Source organism: Oncorhynchus tshawytscha, linkage group LG27 (assembly GCF_018296145.1).
Source record: "Oncorhynchus tshawytscha isolate Ot180627B linkage group LG27, Otsh_v2.0, whole genome shotgun sequence".
Classification (NCBI taxonomy): Eukaryota; Metazoa; Chordata; class Actinopteri; order Salmoniformes; family Salmonidae; genus Oncorhynchus; species Oncorhynchus tshawytscha.
Genome location: NC_056455.1, coordinates 15722695 through 15740063, shown reverse-complemented (window position 1 = coordinate 15740063; position 17369 = coordinate 15722695). Strand labels below are relative to the sequence as shown.

The following is a 17369-nucleotide window of genomic DNA, read 5'->3' as shown; positions in this document are numbered from 1 at the left end:
TAAGTGACAAAAATGTAAAGTGCAGGGGCTAACTTTTGACTCAAATTGAAAGTTACAGATTCTTATAGTTCCTGACTGTCAGTTTCGGTGAGGGTGAAATAGTCATAAAGCACTGACTGCCATATATTAGTGTTGTCTTTTTACATGAAGTGTATTATTAAACCTTCTTAAATTGATAATCTCTCTCAAGGTGGTATTTATTGGAGAGAAGGCAAAGCCTTCCAGAGTACATTTTTCCCAAATAAGGCATACTGTCACCCAGTCCGTCTTCATCCACAAATCTGCCAGGTGAACAACTGAACCCACACGGAAGGGTAAATCTGGCTCAAGGAAATAAACTCCCCTCACTCATTTATTTAGAACCAAATCTACAAAAGTAAGCTCAATTATAACATGATCCTATTTTTTATCCTAAAATTTTATCATGACAAATTCTTTAAATCCCATCTACAAAGGGGAGACAACCACCACCATACATGTCAACAAAGCCATGTAAACACTGCTATGGTGTGTTTGAACGAATTATTGCCACAGATTACCTAATTCCATCCTTTTGTTTAGAAATGTGTGCATTTCCCCTTGCTGCTCTGGATGTAATAGTGTTGGGATATTTTCTAGCCGTTAGTGAGGAGTGCTGCTGTACGATGTGTTTGCTGAGGTCACAGCAATGAAAGAAGGTCGACTCCCCCAGCCATCAGTGTTAGAAGCGTGAGCGGCACTAAATTGTATTAAATGAAAGACAGGTGTCAGTGATGCCTATTCATCCCAACAGTGGAAACAGAGTGGTGCAAATGCTTCCTCTTGTGTGCAGTGGACACAGGATCAGTGCCAAAGACCGTGGTATGGCATTATGGCAATAATCACACAGTAATACAAAAGGGCCTGCAATTACTATCGTCATTCATTATGCTTTGTTTACAATAACTGAAAACAACTTACTGTCACAACCTGATCTGTTTCACCTGTTTTTGTGCTTGTCTTCACCCCCTCAGATGTCGCCCATCTTTCCCATTATCGTGTATTTGTACCTGTGTTCTCTGTTTGTCTGTTGCCAGTTCGTCTTGTCGAGCCTACCCGCGGTTTTCCCATACTCCTGTTTTAGCTCTAGTCCCTGTTTTCCTGGTTTTTACCTTATTACACATTCCAGCACCGGTCTCCCGATCCCTTTATACCAACGTGACAGAATAATCAACCATCAAGGGAGACAGCGGGAATGGCCCATTCGACGACGCTGAGACTGGTCCGTCCGGCGCTGCCGCAACTTCAGCAGCTGCAACTGGGCCGTCCGACATCGCCACAGCTGGCCAGTCCTACAGTGCAACTTCAGGAGCCGCAACTGGTCCGTCCCTCCGCCGCAACTTCTGCAGCTGCATCTGGTCCTGATCGACCCACACTGCGTTCCTGTGATCATCCTCGGGGCCGGTGTCGTTGCACTGCTGGTGCAGCGCGTCAGGGAGGGGGTACCGTCACGGATCCCTCCAGAACTGTGTCATTACGCACACCTGGTCCCCATTCCCACTGATTGTAATTGTTTAAATGTGCCCTTTGGTTCACACCATTGGGCTGTCGATTATTGTTACAATGTCTGTTGGTCGTGTGAGTACCTGTGCTGTGTTTAGGATTTCGTGCTGCTTGTATTGTGCAGATTACGGGTTTCGTCCCATGTGGTATCACTGTGTGCGTGTATGTTATGGGTCTCACCCCGGTTTTCTTTGGGTTTCAACCCTGTGTTGCATATGTGTTTGTTTGGTCTTCATCCCCATGTCTCTACATGGCATGCTGTAATTTGGGTCAATAAAAACCCCTATTACGCATTCCTGCGCCTGTCTCCCGATCCCTTTATACCAACGTGATACTGTCTGCCATTCTGTACGTTTCGGACTCTGCTCTGGATTACTGACCTCTGCCTGCCCCGTTTTTGTAATACACTTTTGTTACTTCGAAATGTCTGCATCTGGGTCTCCTGAGTCGTGATACTTACTGTACTTTCATTGAGGTGGACGGACGATTCCATGCCACACCATCTTCCGTACTGCTAGTGAATGAGTGAGTTGTCGTCATAATGTACACCATAATTTGTGTCGTTTCAGTCATGACAGTTATTCAGACAGCATGGACAAACCAACAAAGTGGTCCCTTAGACCTTTGACTGCTGTTTAAAAGAACAGTATTATAATGATCAATCTGCCACCCAGGGCATTCAAGTTGTTGCTTGATGGATTTTTCTCAATTTTGGAAATTAGGGATCATCTACATCAGCATGGAACCAAGTCATTTCACCAACCGGTGCAAAATACAATAACATTTGGACCTAATGGACAAATTCCCCATTGTCAAATGCATTCTTCTCATAGCTAGGCTGTGTTTTGTAATCGCTGTTTTTAATCCCTATATAATTTTAACCAGTTATGGCACCAGGTCACTAATTTTACAACCTCATTTTATGACCCCACTTATAGGAGGGGGCCACTTCCTCCCCCAGGCAGGCTCATGTCCAGTAATCCCATAAAGCCCTGTATGTAACCAACTAATCTGTTTACTAGACATCCCATCAGAGGGGACTCTCACCAGTCCCCACAACACCTTTCACCTCTCACCAGGACAAGGGGAGGGACATTTACATCTGTAGATCCTTAATTACTGGCATAACGGCCCATTCCGGTTGGACACACAGCAGCACAGAAACTCTCCAGATTAAATCCACGGTTTATTGCATTGGCATGCTACCTTGTATGGTTCTGCCATCTCATGAGAATGTCAAAACACAGACATCCTCATGTTATGTGGTCACAGAAGTGAAATTGACAGTCGGCAGCACACTAAACACCAGGAAAGAGGGGGGCCACTGCCATTACTGAAAAGACAATACTATTCTTTGAAAGGCTTCCATTGAGTTCAATTTTTATTTGATTAGTTTTTTACTTTTTCTATTATTGTCACATTGTTTAGAGGTGAACATGCAAGCAAGAATGTCCTTGTACTGTGTACAGTACACCACAATGTGTTCCTGTCCATGTGACAAATAAACAACTTGAACTTCAACAATTACCACCATCATATAGGAGTAATCATTCACAGAGACCAATGTTTGTTTTGAAAAATTTAATGAGTGCTTATTTGAAAGTTTATTGGAAGAAATGGCTCTCACAATACTGAAAAACAAATCAAAGAAAGCTCTTCAAACATTCATTTAAATTATGTGTACAGCAACTCTTGAGAATCATAGCATCAATAAAGAACAGGTAAATGTGTACAGTTCAACCTAGACATTTTCTGACTTCAACAATCAGAACTATAAAAATGTTTTACCTTTACCATAAAAACATCAAAAGAACATGTGTTTGTGTTGTTGTGATGTGAATTTCTATTTAGCACCTGGAGCTGTAGCATCTCTCTAGATCTGGCATGTGTGTCAGCCACATGTCTAGACTTGGCTGTAGGAGCCAGGGATTCGATAGTTGGAGTATGATGGTGCATCTTTGGAGTCACCGCTGGAGGCTGCAGGGAGCAGCAAGAGCCCTGTAGTGACATCTTTTTTGCAGCGATCCATTGCCTCCTTGTACGAGATCTTCTCTTTTGTGATGGGGTCAATCAACTCTTTGGTTTGGGCAGACTTGTCTTGGAGGTTCTTGGCTACTGTGCTGTCGATTATCTTGGTGTTAAGAGCATCTTGGACACTGATGCGACCAGCTTTATGGGGGTTCACCAGCCCCCCAGTCAGGTACTGTGCTTCCATGTACCTCATGGCACTATCCTGAGGTATCCAGCCTTTCTCAGCCGCTTGCCCTACTGCGAGACGCTCCTTGGTCACAGGATCCTCCACTCCAGTGAAGGCCTTCTGAGCATTCAGTAGCAGATGCATTTGACTTTTGTCAATGAGACCCAGCTCAACTGCTTTGTGAACAGAGAACTTGTCCTTTCTGTTGAGGTCGACGATGCCACCCGTGGCTGCCTGTGCCTCCAGGAGCTTCTGGGCTGTGGTTGGGTCAATAAGGTTTCGAGTCAGGGCACTACGTACAGACATACGGCTGTTGGTGGTGGAGTCCAGCACCCCAGAGATTGGGAAGAGCTCATCACCGCTAGAAATATTCAGGTTGCTACTGCTGCCGTATCTATTGTTTGTGAGACTTGAGTAGGAAGACCTTAGTGATGATGGCATTGTGCTCAAAGAAGATGCCGCAGTGGTCTTTGTCGGTGTCCTTGGTGTTGCGATTGGACCAATGTAAGGCTTTGGTCTGGAATCCCCAGCGACCAGGAGAGCAAATTCTGAGATAGGCATTTTACCCTCCTTGTAGCGGTGCAGATCGGACTGGGTCAAGCGGCCATCCTTTAGAGCATTCTTGACAGAGAACTGCTTTCCACTCTTGCGATCCTGCAGAATCGAGGTCTCCCCATCTGGACCCATTGAGGTGATCTCCTCCCAGTCACATTCTAGCTCCTGAAGGTGGATGTACTTGTTGCGGTCAATCAGGCCCTCTAAGTAGGCATCATATGGTGACATGTCTTTGCCAGTCTCGGGGTCAAGGATGCTGATTCTAGTGGAGAGGTTGGTCTCTCTGGTGTGTGTCTCAGAGTGGTCCTCTTTCTTAAGATTGTTCTGCAGCTCCATAATGTAGGTCTCCTTTTGGTGTATCCGGTCTTTTTCATCCAGGATGTCCTTCTCTAGACGTTGTACCTCAGAATCCATCTTGAAGCCCCTTTGCCTGTTTATCTGGTTTCTCTCACTCATCAGCTTGGATTGCAGCTGGAACGATATACTTAAATCATGTTTCTCAGACTCCAAAGTCCTCAGTGTTTGGAGGAGATTTTCCTTCTCTCTCATCAGGGAATCTCTATTGAGGGTGATGCTTGTTTCTTCGTGAGAGGTGCTTGACTTTGTGGTCTGGAGCCGGGTCACTTTGGTATTAAGTCTCTGGATTTCATCTTCTTGATCCCGTCTGGAACTTCTTTCCTGCAACACTAGATCTCTGAGATGGTCCCTCTCAGCCTCCACATTCTGGTCCTTCTCCACCCGAATCACCTCTTTATATACAGTCTTTTCAATGGACTTTTCCTTGCGCAGGATGTCCAACTTGATCTTCAGGTTTCGGATGTCCCTTTCCAACTGACTGATGTTGGTTTCCTCCATATCCATGTCTGTGCGTAAGCCACTGGTTAGTTTCTCAAGCTTGGGGTCTCTCTCCACTTTGAGGACTTCCTCAATAATGATCTTCTCCGCAATGGGTTGAGGGCTATTTTCAAGCTCAAGGATGCGAGATTTGATCTGTCTAAGCTCTGTTTCTACTTTAATCTTTTTTTGCCGGTCGTCCATCAGTGCCAAGTTTCTCTCTTTCTCCTCAACCAGGGCTCTCAACTGTCGAACTTCCAATTCCAGTTTTCTACGGGATTTAACCTCTTCATCCAAGTTCTTGTTCAGCTTTTCATACTCCAGGAGTTGTTTTGGATCCTTCTCAAGACGCACCACTTCCTGCATCACAATCTTCTCCTCTGGTTTCTGCCTTTCCACCATGATATACTTGTTCTGCAGGTCAAAGACAGTTTCCTCCATGTTGCGTCGTTGCTGGATTTCCTCCCTCACATCTCTCCTCAGACGGTCAGCCTCCTTCTCCAGTAGGGGGTCATTTTCATATTTGACCACCTCTTTGTTTACAAGCTTTGTCTCTAACTTAGACTTTTCAACCTTCCATTCATCCCTCTCTTTGCGCAGGCGGCTCAGCAGATTCAGGGTGCTGTCATATGAGACCCGCAGAAGTGAAACCTGGTCGTTCAACCTCTTAATTTCCCTGATGACCTCTGGGCTCTTCTCCTCTTTAATCACTTCCTGGGTCACTTCCTTGTACTCTGACTTGGGTTTCTGGGAACGCTGAGTTTTAAGATCCACCATAACTGAGTCGATTTCTTTCTCCAGATCAGTGCGGTTTCGATTAGAGTCATGCAGCTCTTTCCTTAGCCTCACCAGCTCCACCTCTGTCTCAGGGTCCACCCTGTAGATCTCATTGATGATCTCCTTGACCTCAAGCTTGGGCCGTACCTTCTCCACTTCACTGTAGCGGATCTGGAGGCTGGTGAGTTCCTTCATCAAATCACTGTTAATCTTGTTCTCCTCTTCCAGGCTGGTGTGGATAGTCTTAACCTCGTCAATAAGTTTTGGGTCCTGTTCCACCCTCTTCAGCACCTTGGTAACAATCTTAGGCTGGATTGTGGGAATGATCCTCTCAAGTGTGTTTATTTGGCTCCTAGTGCGGAATATGTCATCATTGAGGGACTTGGATCTTAACCCCTCCTCTGAGATCTCGGTCTGAAAGGTCAGAACTGCTTTCAGCATCTCCGGGTCCTTCTCCAGTCTCACCACCTCCTTTTTCACTACTCTCTCTTTGATAGTCGGTCTCTTCTGTGCCAGAACTGTGATCTCAGTCTTCATGTGGACCGTCTCTGTATCTCTCACCTGGACCTCCTGCTCCAGCTTGCGCATCTCCTCTCTCAGCTTGGTGGCCTCCTTGTCAAGCTGGGGGTCCCTCTCAAACTCAGTCAACACCTTGGTCAACAGCCTAGGTTTGACATTTGTCAGCTCAGTCTCCCGGCGGATGATATTCTCATTGACAACCTTTATCTCTGTCTGGGTGCCAGAGTGTTTTATAGTCTCATCTTGGATTCTACTCTTCAGGGACACCAGGTCACCCTCTAGTTTGGGGTCACGGTAGTACTGCACAACTTCCCTCTCCTCCATTCGTTCCACACCTCTACGGCTTTTCAGTGAAACAAACCTCTTTCTGTATGTTGCTAGTTCGTTCTCAGCATGGGAGCGCCTGGTGGTCTCATCCGCCAGCTCTCTCTTTAGAACGTCTGTTTCCTCCAGGTCTTTCTGCTGGCTCTGCAGCTGCCGCTCCTGTTTCACCACCACCTGGCTCACCTTCTCTTCATTCTGTTCAGAGCAGGTAACAGTGGACAATATAATTTAACCTATACTAGAGTGGGTTTTTTCATTAGGAATTACAGAATCCACTGTGTTGATGTTTTACAAAGTAATTGTGTCATACTTGGGCAATTATGTTCTTAGCCAATCCCATCTTGTTGAGAAGCTGATCATTCTCTGCAGACACCTCTGAGTAGAGGTTCAGTAGAGCTCTTTCCTGAAACAGAAACATACAGCCTCTAGTCAGATCATGGATATTGAATCAATGCCCAAACTTGAATGCAAATTAAGTCAACTATAGGATGAGGATTGTTGCAGTCTCTCAGGTCCACAATACCTTTTTAAGCACAGCGTCAGCCATGGCGGATGTGTGACGTCTTTTGGCATCTTCATCATCCACATCTTTCAGTGTACCACGGTACTTATCAGATTTGGCCTCATACTCCTACGAGACATGGTGAATATATATTCTCTCTTTTAAGAACAACATTGACCAAAACCCTTCAACTGATATGGACATTTTTAATGGTAGCTCTGATTAGATTAATTTTTTTAACTCACATTGAGGACATTCTGCAAGTCACGGGACTGTTTCACTGCTAGGCCCACATCATCTGATTTCCTTTTTATGTCCTCCACCACTCTCTGAAAAGAAAGCAAACACACAATAAGAACAAAAGAAATGTTCTGCAGAAAACTGATGATGTTCATAGCACGGACAATTGTTGAGATAAAATAACACAAAAATAAACCCACAAACCTTCTGAGAGTTCTGCTTGAAGTTAATTTGAGAAAGTCCATCACTTGGATTGATCGTATTATTAGGCAGGTTGGTCAAAAATAAGTTCAATGATTGGACAGAGCTCTGGAAGCCTTGATTCTTATTGGTTGCCTCTTGCAGCAGAACCGTTCTATAACAATAGATTTTTTTAAAGCATCAGTATATCATAGACCACAAAAGTAACCACAGACACAAGGCATATATAACTCTGACATAAAAACTCAGCATAAAAAGAAACGTCCTCTCACAGTCAACTGCGTTTATTTTATGTGTAAATATTTGTATGAACATAACAAGATTCAACAACTGAGACATAAACTGAACAAGTTCCACAGACATGTGACTAACAGAAATGGAATAATGTGTACTTTGAACAAAGTGGGGGTCAAAATCAAAAGTAACAGTCAGTATATGGTGTGGCCACCAGCTGCAATAAGTACTGCAGTGCATCTCCTCCTCATGGACTGCACCAGTTTTTCCAGTTCCTGCTGTGTGATGTTACTCCACTCTTCCACCAAGGCATCTGCAAGTTCCTGAACATTTCTGGGGGGGGGTAACAGGTCCCAGACGTAGATCCGTGCTCTTCGCTGGCCATGGCAGAACACTGACATTCCTGCCTTGCAGGAAATCACGCAGACCATGACGGACCCTCATCGATCCCACTCCAGAGTACAGGCCTCGGTGTAATGCTCATTCCTTCGACGATAAACGCGAATCCGACCATCACCCCCGGTGAGACAAAACCACGACTCGTCAGTGAAGAGCACTTTTTGCCAGTCCTGTCTGGTCCAGCGACAGTGGGTTTGTGCCCATAGACGACGTTGTTGCCGGTGATGTCTGATGAGGACCTGCCTTACAACAGGCCTACAAGCCCTCAGTCCAGCCTCCATCAGCCTATTGCGGACAGTCTGAGCACTGATGGAGAGATTGTGCGTTCCTGGTGTAACTCGGGTGTGATATTCGGATGTACCGATCCTGTGCAGGTGTTGTTACATGTGGTCTGCCACTGCGAGGATGATCAGCAGTCTATCCTGTCTCCCTGTAGTGCTGTCTTAGGTGTCTCACAGTACAGACATTGCAATGTATTGCCCTGGCCACATCTGCAGTCCTAATGCCTCCTTGCAGCATGCCTAATGCACGTTCACGCAGATGAGCAGGGACCCTGGGCATCTTTCTTTTGGTGTTATTCAGAGTCAGTAGAAAGGCCTCTTTAGTGTCCTAAGTTTTCATAACTGTGACCTTAATTGCCTACCGTCTGCAAGCTGTTAGTGTGTTAAAGACTGTTCCACAGGTGCATGTTTATTAATTGTTTATGGTTCATTGAACAAGCATGGGAAACTGTGTTTAAACCCTTTACAATGAAGATCTATGAATTATCTTTGAAAGACAGGGTCCTGAAAAAGGGATGCTTCTTTTTTGCTGAGTTTAGCTGTGGGACAGATGGGGTTCTCACCTCTCCTGTAGCTGACTGTTGACGTTGGCATAGCGGTTCTTCAGGTGTTTGACCTCTGTCTGCTGGCGGCGGATGTCTGGGCAGTACTCATGGAAGCCCTTCTGCAGGGAGCTGCTCAGCTGCTCTGTGGACTCCAAGTCCCTGCTCAGCTTCAGCATCTCGTCCTGCTTTAACGCTACATCCTTGCGCATGTTCTGTTTGTAGGACAAGGGAGAAACACAGGGGACTGATCAAAGAGGATGGGTCAATCAAAGCAAAACACTCACTGCAACTTGTAAGAGTCCATCATAATGACATGATGTGTGATGAACTTTAAGTAGTCATATGACTGAAATACTGTTACCTGAAGCTTCGCGATCTGTGTCTGGAGGACGTTGGGAACATCAGGGATGGCAGCATCTTCAGCCAGCTGCTCCTCAAAGCCAGAGATTGAGTTGTCCACCATATTTATCTGCCTCTCCAAGAACATGGAAGCTGTGGCTCTGGTCAAGATAAAGAAATTAGTGAGTGAGAATAATCTTGAGGAATTGGATGTAAATAATAAGTCAAAAAATAAGAACATATAGCTAACGCAACCTTTACATAGTTTTTAAAAATTTCACATTGTAAACTAAATTCTTACTTTTTGTTGTACAGGTCACAGAGGATGTTGGTGTCGTCAAACTTGTTGTTAAGACCACTCAGTTTGAGGGACAGGGCGGAGGTGGTGGGCCCAAGGGGCTTCTGGGCTAGGATGGGATCCATATCTCTCTGGACCGCTGCCTTCTCTGCCTCCAGGTTCCTAACAGTCAGGGTGTCCCTCTGCAGGGCAAAACACACCATGGATATCACACTCTAGAAACACACTGTCCATTATAATGATGCTATGTAGCAGGCTGCAGTGGTCTGAAATAAAAAACAATCCCTTCACCTCATGCTCCTTCAGCCTGTTGGCCAGGTCACGTGTGGGGTCACTGCGATCCAGAGGGGCCCTCAGCCGGCTCAGGATGTCCTTATCACTGTGGTCCAGGTTCTTGCTGATCTTGTCCAGCTGGCTGGCCAGCACCGTGGTCTTTGGGTCCACTGGGGCATTAGCCACAGGGGCTGAGGACAAGCAGAGGGCACAGTGAGAAATAAGGGGACAGGAGAGGGCCACACTGAGTCTAGTCCCCTGTATCTACTAGGGTCCCACTGTGAGTTCAAACTAAATGATTTCTGCTAAAGTTCTTAGCAAGTGGAGTGATGTTCCACTCACCTGCTCTCACTGAGCGCACCACTTCCACACCGGGGCTCCTCAGGGAGGCCATCAGAGTAGTTCTCTTTCTCTTCAGGTTAGAAAGCTCTCTGTACAGACTGGACACACAAACACACAATGTCATTACAGTTCGCCTGTGATGATGGTTAATTTTTGGGTCATTGTAATAAGGAGAGTCTTTTTTTCTCCCTCTTTACCTTTCCACTTTCTCAAGGGCCTCAGTGTCTGGCGGTGGGACCAGGAAGCAGGCTCCAGGCAGGGTTTTGGTCTTCCCAGTGCTGGTCTGGACCTCCCAGTTCTCATTGTCTAAGTTGGACTTTAGCATGAGCTTCTCTGCTTGAGACACTGAGTCCTAAGGGTGACAGGAGTTTGCATCATTATATTGTGCTACAGCTGTCAATTGACAGGACATTAGCTTGCCCTTTAGCTTCTCAGAACTCTCACAATGCTATTCTATGAAGCTATTTTCTACCTCTCCATTGGTCCATTCACACAGGGACACCACAGGGGTGGGTTTGGTGGGGCGGAGGCGCCGCAGCTTCAGAGGGGCAATGGTGCTGCTGAACTCACTCAGGGCTACGAGGCGCTGTTCGTTCCTCTCTATCGCTCTCTCATCACCCTGAGGATATGAGGTACAGAAGATATTAGAGAACAGATTGAAATAATGCTGTACGTCATAGAAACGACTGAACTTAGATGCAAAGAATAAACCAAATCTCACCTCAAGCTGTAGCAGGATCTCTGGGTTCTTCTTGTTGTTCAGTGATTTGGGGTCCAGATTAGAGTTGAGTCTCTTCATGGACTCAGACACGGTCTCTACATCCAGCTGGTACTGTAGGTAGGAACACACATAGGAGCAATGTTACATTGAGCCATGACAACGAGCCATAAGAAACGTCATTTCCCAGGGTTAAGAGATGACGTACCTTCCTGTAGTTGTCTATGTTGTCAAGGTGTACCTCCTGGCAGATACACAGGTTTAGGAAGCTCTGCCACTCGTTCTGCAATGCGTCGCTGTGTGCCTGAGACAAACCAAGCATATTGCCCCATGGAAGATCAGAGTAGATGATGAGGTGAGTAACTCAATGTCCTATACTTAAGCTATAACAATGGGAAAGGTTTACATTTTGTAGCCATATAAACATACCTGTATTGTGGAGCTGGCAGGGTGCTTCATTTCAACGAGACGATCCCCATCCATCTGTAGCTGGTTGGTCTCGCTCTCATGTGTTAGCAGAGTGTTGTTTTTGAACTTCTCGTACTCCATGCGCACCCCTGGGGGGTCCAGCATGCGGTCGCTCCAGTCCTTCCTGAGGATCCTCTCCTGGTACTCGCTCAGGTAGACCAGCTCCTTACTGCAGCCCTGCATGTAGTCATACAGAGAGGCCAGGTACCTGTGTCTCCACATGGAGGCCTCCTGCACCACACAGCATGGGGAGAGACAGATCAGTCACACCTGGACTATCTTATAGTCAACGATGGTTGAAGGTTCAAATACAACCACAACAGTGTAGCATTCTGATCCCCTTTGACATGTCAGAGCCATACTTTAATGCACACACAGATGTATTACATAACTTCTGGACTCACCAAGAGATCTGTGTACTGTCTCTGAAAGGTAGACAACTTTGCCTGTGGACAGAAAACAAACCATGATAATCCTTGTTTCGAGTTTATCCCTAGTTTTGGTGAGATTCAGAATGAAGAAAGCAGCCGAGGGCTTTGTAGTCGTTACCGGAGAGCCAGTGCTGCTGCGGTTTATTTGGGAGCCGTAGGCCTCGATTTCCTGGTGCAGGATGTTATGAGAGGCAATCTGCTTCTCCACATCAGACAGGTTGGGCCCGTACCTCTCTGCACTTATCTGCTTCTATAACACACAACACAACACACAGGTATAGTAAATACTCTAGAGTTCAGCTGTATGTTTACCTCGACCACATGTCTTGTTAACTTTGTTTGGCTGTTTTCCCCCTGGGGATAATAAAGTTTTGTACCACTACTACTACATTGAGAAAGATATGTTACTCCAAGCAACTAGGAGCTAATACCAAAGGTTTGGTTGCACCAGCAGAAAGCGGTGGTCAACCAAAGTTGTTATATAATGGCAGGACAGTACCATATACGGTCATACTGGTCTTGAATAGAGTGTTACCAAGGATATGGCAGGCTCACCTGTTTCTCCTCCAGCACCTGAGACCAGTCAATCCTGGGAGTGAGCTCCACCTCCTGCACTGCCTCATACAGGTCCCGGTACATGGTACAGTCCTTGGACCAGCGGTCATGGAGGTTTCTCACACTGAGGACCAGAAAACAATGAGAAATAAGAGTCATATTGAAAGAGGGAAAGAGAGAACATGAGTGTTCAGAACGTTTTCTGAGAGCCTCTAGGAGAGTATCTCTGTCACAAAACCATTGTTTCATATATTCTAAGGGTGTGTGTGTGTGTGTGTGTGTGTGTGTGTGTGTGTGTGTGTGTGTGTGTGTGTGTGTGTGTGTGTGTGTGTGTGTGTGTGTGTGTGTGTGTGTGTGTGTGTGTGTGTGCGTGTGTGTGTTCTTGCTGGAACTCACTCAATCTCTATCTCTCCAGCCTGTGGGTGTGAAAGCTTCTTGGCCCGGTCCACATCCAGGAACAGATCCTTCAGCAGCCCCTCAGCCTCAGCTAGGATCTCTGTATTCTCCTTCTGGTGCAGTAAGGGCCTGTCCTTCTTTTCATTCACTGTGTCCTGGAACAGAAACAGAAAGGCACTCCCCATCATGACACATTTGTGTTGAATTGCACATTGATAAATGATCTGTTAAACGTGTTAGGTAAAGGTGTATGTATAACTGTGTAATTACATACACAGGCAGTGTGTGGGTAGGGATGGTAGGACCTCTTACCACAGCCATCAGCTCCTCAGAGCGCAGCACATTCTTCTCTACCCGGTCTGCATTACTCTGCATGCGCGCCACCAGCACGGCCACATCATTACCTTGGCTCCTGGGAAGAGAAAAGACAAACCTCCATTCACATCAGTGTAATTGACACATTGTTGAAACCAGTAGGCCTATCTAAGAAAGATCAGTAGAGCAACCTGAATGTTCAGGAACCAGACTCCATGTTTGGTAGAATAATCAAAAATGAGAACCAGACTGCAGGTTTGGTAGAATAATCAAAATGAGAACCAGACTCAGGCAGAACAAAAAGTATTCCTCAGACTCCCCCATCCAACTCCACAAAGGACTGTCAATCATCTACACTCATCTAGCAATCAACACATCTTTAAGTCTGTATGTTCTTGTACTTATTGTTCTGTCATTCCTACTCGTAGTCGCTGTTATGAAAGTCAGCTATTTATTCGTACACACCCTCACATTGATGGATTATTGAGGAGTGTCCTCAGGAATGTACAGTGAATGGGTGACATAGCACATGGAATTCTACTGATGTCCCCATGAATCACTTTGATCCAAGTTAATAGCTGATGAATGCAATTACATTCCAATAGGACAATAAAACGAATAGCGATAGTGGGGGGAGAGATTTACTGTTTTAACATTGTGGTATCCAGTATCTCATACATGCCTTGTTGACAGTTCTGAGTCATTTAGGCAACTGCTTATCTCTGTTCGTATATGTGGTAAAATGACAAAGTCCACATAGGTTTGGCAGACATATCCTGTCATACCCTGTCACATCCTAAAGAAGGTTAAAAGCAGTTACATAATGCATAGCTACCGTACCAAAGCAAACAGCACACACACATGTCAGGGTGAGTAGGAGTGTGACAGGCAGACACTAAAGGGAAGCCTAAAAGTCACCCTGCTGGTTCTATAAGATAGAGAGCTGCAAAGGATCCAGACTCTACACCCTGTAGCACCAAGACACACCCCAGTGTAGGAGTGATGTGGAGGGTGTTCCTGCATGTGGTGAGTGACACAGTGTTCATTGATGTAAAGGAACTGAAAGATAAGGCTCAGATTATTGATTTATCAAGGCACACTTGAAAGGAACATAGCACATATTTCACAAAAACATACTATCTATTCATCTCTACGCAACTTTGTATATACACAAATCTGATAGAACCTGTTTAAGCAACAGAACACACAGTACATACCCTCTTCTCTATATAAACATAAATCCTGAGCGTTCCAGCGATGTACCGAAACACATTCCACATCTGCTGTCTGTCACTCACTTCTGTGAGATCACACTTCTTCAAACAGTGCTTTTATGTGCTCTGGGTTCTTTGTTACGGGGCCAGGCCACTAGTGTAACATAGTATTATCCATCAGAGCTATTGTTGCTCTGTCTACATAATTAGTCAGAGCAGCCATCTACTGAATACTGAGAGCAATGTGGAAGATCAATGCACCTTCATGTCACACCCCATTGCTAAAGGCACACATCAGTGGTTACATACAACACAGTCCAAAAACCAATGAGATTACTCTTTTCTCAGTAAAGTAAACAAATTGTGACAGTTACTACAGAACTTATTGTCTTGTCTCATCATCAAACGGCGGCAGATAAGATATATTTTACGCTTATGTAAGGTAGCAATGAGACGATACTAAGTGCTCATAGATCAAATCTGATACTTCATCTAAATCATCTCCTGCATTTTCCTGAAAGACTGCAGACTCTCAAAAGAACACTATCATTCCAAGTCGGACATAGAAAAGACCAGTCAACAAATGCCCACATGTGCAGTGGACTAGATTCCAGGTCGCCCCTACAGGGAATACAAGCAGGCTGAGATGAAATGAAAAAGAGAAATAAGAGACAGAGAAAAGAGAAGCAAAGAGAAGGAAACATGACACATCAAAGTTCAGGCAACGGAGGGCAAACTCACTGGGCCACTTTCACCAGGTCGTACTCCTTCTTCTTGCTGAACATCCTGGGAGGCTGTGTGTTCTGTCAGTCCCAGTGAAATGACCTTACTCCTCACTTCCCTCTCCTCGCTGTACCTCTCGCTGTAGCCGTGTCTCCTCTCTCTAGTTAAAGAGCAGCCACCTGCCTCAGCTCCACCCCAAAGAACAGGTGTGTCATCATGAAGGCGCTAGACCAGAGGAACAGACTGGGTAGACCTGTTCCTCTCTCCTGTTCTACATCCCACTCTCTCTCTCTCACTTTCTCTCCATTCCTACACACCTGCATTCCTATCTTTTAATATATTTACTTTGTCTTACCTGGGCAAAATCAATAAAGATAGTTTTGTTATAGACATTGTTGAATAGGCACTGATTTTCTAAATCAAGGGAGTCAACACTAAGAGATACACATTATTATAAGTGTGATTCCTCATTGGTAGACTTCCAATGGAGAAACACTGGAATGTGGCAGGGCCAGTCCCCTAGTCCCCTGTTAGATTCCAGGGTGCTACTCACTCACATTTACTGACTTCAATCAAACCGATCTAAATTCATTTCCACCTTAAAACATTGGAGATTGAATTATCTAGTAATGACATTAAACCACTGACTTAGTTGTCATTACCAATAATAGATTCTAGACATATTTGGGATGAAATGCCAGAACACCAAAAGGCTATAGTGTAATGCCAAACAATGCCCAAAGTTCACATGGCATAAAAACATATCCAACAAGAATCATCCTAGTTACTACTACATACACCTTTATTGAAGGTTGGGCACACCACATTCCAACTGTGCTATCCACCCAACAAGCCACCCAAGCAAACAGAGAAGGACAATAATGTTTAGAGGGTATCAGACTAAGAGGGTGTGATCTGTGGGTAGTAAAAATATCACAAAAATATCTAAGGAAAACGTAATAGCTATCTATAGTAGTGTGATTTAAATGTTGTGTTAGCCTGACACACTAGCCCACTACAGAAAGGGTGCAGTGAATCTAGACAAGTTAAAACAAGTCTATCTTACAACAACCTAAGATAATAAACAAAACGTGACAACTTTATTTTAGGAAATCAAAATTGTGGTCGTGCTGGTTTGCATTGTATTCTGTTTGTAGCATCAGACACTACAGTATAGTAGGCTACAGTTCCCCAGGCTTCTGAGTATCAGTGATTATCAGACACACACCCTGTTGAATTACCCCTCTTAGTATTTATATATATATTTTATTTCCCTTTATTTAACTAGGCAAGACAGTTATGAACAAATTATTATGTTCAATGATGGCCTAGGAACAGTGAACAACTGCCTTGTTCAGGAGCAGAACAACAGATTTTTACCTTGTCAGCTCAGGGAATCGATCTTTCAACCTTTCGGTTACAAGTCCAACACTCTAACCACTAGGCTACCTGCCACACCTAGTATAAGGAGTCAAGGTCTCAGAGAGGAATGCAGAGTACACTTACCGCTGAGGGAAGAGCTGGGGCCTCTGCTGACGGTAGAAAGACAAACATTTATAAGTGTATGTGCATAATCAAAAATCTAATCCAATTGTATTCATCACATGCTTGTAAACAACAGTGAAATACTTACAGGCCCTTCCCAACAATGCAGAGAGAAAGAAAATAGAGAAATAATAGAACAATAATAACACGTAATAATACAAGTTATAATAAATACACCATGAGTAAAGAGTTGAGTACTGAGTTGATGTGCAGGGGTACGAGGTAATTAGACGTAGACATGTGCACATAACTAAATAAAGTTACAAGGCAACAGGATAAATAATAAACAGTAGCAGCAGCATACGCAATGAGTAAAAACACATTTGTGCAAAAAGGGTCAATGCAGACAATCCGGTTAACTATTTGGTTAACTATTTAACTAACTATTTAGCAGTCTTATGGCTTGGGGGTAGAAGCTGTTCAGGGTCCCATTGGCTCCAGACTTGGTGCATCGGTACCTCTTGCCATGCGGTAGCAGAGAGAACAGTCTATGATTTTGGTGGCTGGAGTCTTTGACCATTTTTAGGGCCTTCCTCTGACACCTCCTGGTATATAATTACACAAGCATGTGCAATTGACAGCAATTAACCTCCCATCATGCTTAGGGTCATGTATAAAAAGGC

At 44.8% G+C, this 17369-nt stretch overlaps 1 protein-coding gene across 1 annotated transcript; it reads right to left on the bottom strand.

Moving 5' to 3' along the window:
• Positions 1-3087: 3087 nt before the first annotated feature.
• On the bottom strand, positions 3088-15374 carry LOC112234488 (envoplakin-like). Its single transcript, XM_024402641.2, has 21 exons — positions 15220-15374; positions 13262-13361; positions 12950-13104; positions 12554-12677; positions 12117-12248; positions 11972-12013; positions 11529-11798; positions 11308-11403; positions 11103-11213; positions 10854-11000; positions 10579-10733; positions 10382-10479; positions 10058-10230; positions 9770-9948; positions 9491-9629; positions 9148-9341; positions 7674-7824; positions 7475-7558; positions 7251-7358; positions 7038-7130; positions 3088-6922 (listed from the first exon to the last, which is right to left on the bottom strand). Exons 1-21 carry the CDS (start codon positions 15261-15263, stop codon positions 3425-3427), a joined length of 6093 nt encoding a protein of 2030 aa, XP_024258409.2. The 5' UTR covers positions 15264-15374; the 3' UTR covers positions 3088-3424.
• Positions 15375-17369: the final 1995 nt, after the last annotated feature.